Genomic DNA, 6,252 nt, shown 5'->3' with positions numbered 1-6,252 from the left:
ACGAGATCCTGAACAAGTGTTACAAATGAGCTTTGAAGGAAATGGCAGCAGAAGCCCTTTTACTGATTAAAAAATCCTCTGCTGCTTTGAAAGGCAAGGGTAAGGTGAGGTGGACAGGTAGATTTTTCAAGAGAGTCTCCTGGGTGTCCTGAGATGATCTAAACTCCAAAGAGAGCTGATAACAGGGAAACAGCAAGCAGACCTCTTTGCCAGGACRAAAGCAGGGCCACAGAACTGAACACAGTTGTTCTGAGATGTARCTAGCTGACCCCAGAAAGCTACAGTAYGATTTGTACCTGATGTAAAATCATGGTATGCTGAAGGATGTTGATTTGCAATTCTAGACCTCTGTGAGCAGTGGACAGYATGGGGCAAAATACAGYATCAACCTTKTCTTGGAACATCAGTGGGAAGATAACAAATGGGGACTAACCAAACATACTATCATCAAGGAAATAGAAACACCATTTGAACGCATGGAACTTACCATAACCAACAGTAAGTTGCTTAAGACTCAATTTACTGATGRTACTGGTAAGAGCTTAAGGTTAACACATTGCTTTTCAGACACAAGTCTGAGCGCCAGGCTAATGAATGTGACAATAGGAATGTTCCTTTCTGACGTGGAGCTTGTGAACTTAACCTTTGTGGGGACAACTGTACCTGTACCTGAAGCTATTCGGCATGGATATCTAACACGTGAAAATAGATATGCTAATGGAAGCAAAACCTATGCAGTACAAGTCCCATTTGATGCTGCAAGCATTAAGAAAGAGGTGTGTACTAATATACTGCAAYGTATAGTACAGAACTGGCTATATCACTTGGTAAGTTTATTTCTAAATATGATCTCTTTAGTACACAAGAGAGGACATTAGAACATACACCCTGAATGTCACACTTGAGTTTCTAATCCATCCAACAAATGAGACCTTCACCATCCCAGTCRTAACAGTGTCTGCAATTAAAGATGCAGGTAAGCAAGCTTGGACAAAACTATGTACCAGTTTGATTACAATTAACCTGGCTGTGAATTTGGCCCTTACCTGGGTTAACTTCTGCCAAAGGTGCTCTGTCCAAAATAGCTGTTTTAAACTCTGACAGCAGCTAGCACACTGGCTAATTCTTAACTCTGTTACAGTACTGCCTAGTGCAAAAGGATTTTGTGATGAGAGGARTCTTTGTCTAATAATGAGTCACGGGAATGTGGACCAAAACTGGCTGCCCTTCATATCCAACCTGCATCTGACGCGAGAGGCTGCGCAAAAGTACAGCTACAGCCTGAGTGACAATGGCACTCACTTGGCAATCTGTGTCCCTTTCCTTTCTCCCCATGTGGACTATGAAGTAAGGATGCCAGTATATATTAAGYAAATGAAATGCATGCTCTATCTATGATATGAACAAGATATACTATGTCCTTGTAGCTGAATTAAATTTTCCTTTGGCATAGGCTTGAAAGGATTAATGGAGAACTATTTTCTACCCTTAGATAATGTCCCTTGCTTAATGCGGGTGAAAGCATTCAAGAAAAACATGTCACAAGCACTTTAAGGTTGAGCTACCCTTAATAGCAATTGCATATGCAATGGAGTTTATACCACAAAACCACTGAAAAAGGTTGATGTGGTTRTCTCTAGATTACAAAATCTCTCCTGTAGATTTGATTGTGATCAAGCATCTTTACCCTTTGTTTGTGATAATTTGCCCTTAGTTTTTGAGCTCTTCTRGTAGAACAGTGTGTCTTCATTCTCTTGTTTATCCTGTGATCACCTCTAGGATATTCATCCCTCTGGAGTAATTGCTTCACTCCACTTAACCTTGAAGGATGGCATCACTTTGGCAAACAGGAGAGATTTCTCAATTTCCTGCAGATTTGCACCTTCAGAGCTAATGCGTAATAACGTGAACTGTCAATGTTTCTTGATTACTGTTTATTCTTATCTTTGAACCTCRTTACTAAATCACACAGAAGTGAACTTCTGAAAGTCTGAATAATTAAACTTTCCTAGAATTTGTTTGTGATATCCTATCTGCTTGTCAGTTTTCATACAAACCAATATGGTACAAGGCAAGTCAAACTACAGATGAAAGTGACCCCTGCTATCATCTGCCCTTCTGTTTTGGGTATAACCTTCTAGACCAGTTGGCTATAAAAAAAAAAAAAAAAACCTTTAGGAGAAGGTGAGGCTCTGACACTGGGAGGAAAGGTCACCTTCACCATCACTTTCGCTCAGTGTAGTGCATGCTTTACCAGTTTCTTCAAGCTGACAGATGCTATGCATAACAGTGTTAGGGTAGATTTGTCTTGTTTAATTTCTAATACTCATCTGCCACAACCTTACTAGCAGATACAAACAAAACCTTTTTTTATTGTGCTAGGCTATAGATTCCTGGGATATGAGTCTTGATTTGTACAGAAAAGGCATTTTTCTTTTTCAGAGTGCCTGCCCAATGGAACTGTGGTGGTAACTGCAGTGAAATTGGTAGAGATTGCAGATGTGGACACCAGTCTGCTTGTCTTGAGAGACAGACAATGTAAACCCGTTCAAGTGACAGAAAAGACTGCAACCTTCAAGTTCAATGTGAACACTTGTGGAACAAGTAGAAAGGTAAAGGCTCAGTGGCRTGAAATTTGTTCTGTACTGGACTAAGATTATTACTGGAACTGGCAGAAGTTCAGAGCTGAGCAGAAGCTGTAAGATGGTCATAGCTGACCTTATGCTAAGTGGCATGTATGCACCCTTTTTCCTTCTGYGGCTGCTAAATTTGGCTGAGTAGAAGTTCTCATTTAGTGAAAGTAATCTTYAAGGTCAGTTGTACTTGCTGAAATTAGCCTTCAATTTGGCATTCTCTGAATTGTCTTTTGTTAGACTTTAACGTGCATTTGTGCTGTTGGCATGTTTCCACATGCTTTGTAGAAGTTGGCTAGGTGTTACTAATGAATGCTTGACCCAAGACTGGAGTGTTTCCTGTTCCTGCCACCTATGTACTACTTAAGTAGAAAGCAGGCAAAACAACAAGGGATCAGATCATACTGTAGTTCAGGTCACACCAAATGCAGCTCACTGTGATTCTTACTGTGATTTCTGTGATTTACTTTTATGAGTGTTTCATCTCATGGTGTAGTCTAATCCTGTTAATAGAAAAAATTGGTCACCTTTCTCAGGTACAGTGCAATTCTTTCCGGGGCATATTATGGCATATTCAAGGTATTGTTAGTTGATGTAGTTGTCTTCATAACAATATCTGTATTTTTCAGTTCAACAGCACAACAATGACATATGAAAATGATGTACTTTACTTCAGACCTGGCAATGATACACCAGTTTACCAGTAAGTACCATCCCTGGGAGGAGGTTGTCCAAGATAATTTAATGTCTAAAATCTAATGCTGCATCTTTTTTTTTCCCCATTCAGATTAAAGTGTGTTTGCTGGTACAAAATCAAGCAGACTGTTGATGTCCAATATAAATCTAAAAATAACCCAGCACCTAGTATTAAGCCAGGATTTGGCTCTCTTGCTCTCTCATTGAAGCTTTTCAAAGGTAATGCTTATGATCAGATTTTAAGGACTCGAACAAAGGTTTCCACTTCAGGATGCAATACAAACTTTGCTTTCTACAAAAGATCTACAGTTGATCAGACCTTTGTTATTAATACAAAAAAGGCCCAATAAACAAAGAATATTTGGTTGGTTTCTTTCCCTCTCCTRCTTGGGCTGGACATAGAAAATGGTATGCACAGTGGATTTGAGGTCAGCCTTTCTCCTCCGCCAGTCCTCAGACTCTTGCTAAGCAAAGGAGTTAGTGCTGACTAAAACTTTAGTCTGTGCTAAAGAAGGAAGCTATGTGCAATACTTAAGTGAAATGGAATTGACACTGGCAGAAAGGGCTAACTGAAGCCTGAACCATACCCTCTCCTAGGGAAGTGGCCCTGCTGAAATTTTTTGGTACCTTTCCAGAGACAGTTTTGAATGAATGTTCCTTCTGCAGAAGCAACAAGCTCTGCTCTGCTTTATAACTTTCCTTCCTTAACAGTTCTTATTCTTCCACTATCCTAACCCCATCAGTTGACATCCATATGCTCTACCAGATTTTGTATTACTGTATCTAAGTAAATGGTGATGGAAAGAAGAGTGAAGTAAAGACTTAGTGAATGCTTATACTGTATTTGTGTGGTAGTTGGGGTAGAAGGGAGGAACAAACCAAAAAACAATTCCACTCTCTAATGTCAATATTCTGTCTTGTAGAGAAGTCCTTTTCTTATCCCTACAAGGAATCTGAATATCCTGTGGTAAAGTACTTGAAAGAGRCACTGTATTTTGAAGTTGAATTGCTCCAGTCTGAAGATGTAAGACTAGAACTAAACTTAGAAGACTGTTGGGCTACAAACTCCCAAAGCAGCGACAGCCATCCCCAATGGCCTATCCTTATAAATGGGTAAAGAAAGCCTTCATCTTATGTTTGGTAACTGTTCAACACAGGGCCTATTTTCCCAGCTGGAAGAAAAGGGGAAGAGGATTATTTTGTTCTATCTGTATAATTGTTCATAAACTGTAAAGTGCACTGCTGGTATCTACATGCTGGGCATGCATTCTGGTGGCAGCAGGTTCTCAGTGTGGYCAGAAACACTTTCAGCTAGAAAGAACAAGAAGCAATAATAACTGTGGCCAAAGACTGAGACCACAAACAGTGGGGAGGCTCTATCCATACTTTTGYAGTATGAGGAAAATAAAAGCTTCTGTACATTTTACTTCCTTGTCTTGTTTAAATAACTTGCTCAAATGATGAATATCTAAGTTAGGTAACTCTTTCTTCTTCCCTAAAAGGTGTGAAAATAGTGAAGATTCTCACAGAACCATATTCCACCCAGTTCATTGTAGCTCCAGAGTAAAATTTCCTCAGCACCTTAAGAGATTTGAAGTGAAGATGTTCACTTTTGTTCAGGGCATAACTTTGCTACAAGAGCAGGTGAGAAGTCTCTGCAATTTGTTGTACACTTTCCAAAGTGAAATGTAAGTCCCCAAAGTTGGACTGTTGCAGGTGGCAAACACTGTCAAAAGCCTACCCTTACCACTTGGAGGTATTAGTCTCCTTCAGGAAGACATAGKGCTCTATGGGGAGCAAATACAGACTAGCTACTCAGTAGTGCTCAGTTCTTCTTCTCTGCAGTCATATGTGTATCAAATTTGCATATGAGTACCTTGCATTATAAAATAAATATCTTTGTCTTGTAGTTGTATTTCCACTGCAGTGTGGTGATTTGCAGCACTATGCAACAGTCTTCAGACTCTCTTTGCCCAAGGAGATGCAATCCTGGGAAACACAGACTTGGTAAGAAAATGGGCACTTCTCAATTCACCCTTGAAGTTTTACTCAGTAATGGTGTGTGCTATCAGGAGCTTTGTCAGATGACAACTCCTGTTTGGCAAAAACAAGAACATTAAATGCTGAAATTTCTCACCAGACCGTAGTGCAGAATCTCATCTGTATGGGCGAGCATCATCTGAAGCAATACTCCTTAAGAAGGAGAAGGTGACTGGAAGAGGTTGGTGTCACTCCTAAGTTACATTTCTGTAAGACTGAGCATACTGCTATTGTGACAACAGGCTCATGTAAATCTGTCTCCTCCTCCTGTAGGTGAATACACAGACTTTTGACGCAGACTGAATAAGAACTGTTAATTTTAAGAAATTGCATTTAGGTGGTCTAAGCAAGTGTAGTCTGCCCAGAGGATGCTTACAGTAAGGACATCTTGAAAATATCTACTGATGAAATATATTGACAGCATTTATCAAGAAAAAGAGTCAGCTAATCAGTATATGTATATATATCTCTCCTTAGAGGAGCACAAAGCAATACCGTAAATTGTTTAAGTAAAGTGCAGATGTCTTAATCTGTGACTTGTGTCTGAACTAGTCTGCTTAGCTAATGTGTTTAAAACTGTTGTGGTTAGTCATTTTGTAGTTGGAAGCATCTGTTTTGGCGTAGAGGGAAGAAGGCAATGGAAAGTTGAAATCTGTTGTAAATCATTGAAACCAGACAAATTTGAAACCAGCTTCCCCCCAACCCTGCTTTCCTCAGCTCCAGTATGAATAAAGTGTTCCAAGGAGCTTAATGTCAGTAAGAGAAAGCACTTTTCAAAGCAAGACAGGGATGAACATATTTAATCCCATAGTAGATACTAACAGAAAACTTGTAAACTGTGGCTCTCACTGTAGTGTTGTGGCTCTGGAAGGTAAAGCCCTGT

At 39.7% G+C, this 6,252-nt stretch overlaps 1 protein-coding gene across 1 annotated transcript in view; it reads left to right on the top strand.

Annotated features, from left to right (window-relative positions):
* Nucleotides 1–5,662, top strand: part of LOC146591294 (uncharacterized) — a gene marked incomplete at its 5' end in the record, with an annotated part of 7,486 nt that extends 1,824 nt beyond the window's left edge. The window contains 13 exons of the mRNA XM_085313135.1: nt 345–498; nt 568–776; nt 859–976; nt 1,142–1,347; nt 1,780–1,897; nt 2,443–2,612; nt 3,263–3,336; nt 3,421–3,548; nt 4,253–4,442; nt 4,832–4,973; nt 5,240–5,336; nt 5,470–5,550; nt 5,643–5,662. Of these exons, the coding sequence (XP_085169261.1) occupies nt 345–498; nt 568–776; nt 859–976; nt 1,142–1,347; nt 1,780–1,897; nt 2,443–2,612; nt 3,263–3,336; nt 3,421–3,548; nt 4,253–4,442; nt 4,832–4,973; nt 5,240–5,336; nt 5,470–5,550; nt 5,643–5,662 (1,707 nt within the window). The remainder of the gene's footprint in view (nt 1–344; nt 499–567; nt 777–858; nt 977–1,141; nt 1,348–1,779; nt 1,898–2,442; nt 2,613–3,262; nt 3,337–3,420; nt 3,549–4,252; nt 4,443–4,831; nt 4,974–5,239; nt 5,337–5,469; nt 5,551–5,642) is intronic.
* Between the last annotated feature and the right edge of the window lie 590 nt (nt 5,663–6,252).

This window comes from Rhea americana, unplaced genomic scaffold, assembly GCF_003343005.1.
Source record: "Rhea americana isolate MKP2758 unplaced genomic scaffold, rheAme1 scaffold_379, whole genome shotgun sequence".
Taxonomy (NCBI): domain Eukaryota; kingdom Metazoa; phylum Chordata; class Aves; order Rheiformes; family Rheidae; genus Rhea; species Rhea americana.
Note: the sequence above shows the minus strand (reverse complement) of the source record. Positions and strands in the feature narration are given on the sequence as shown.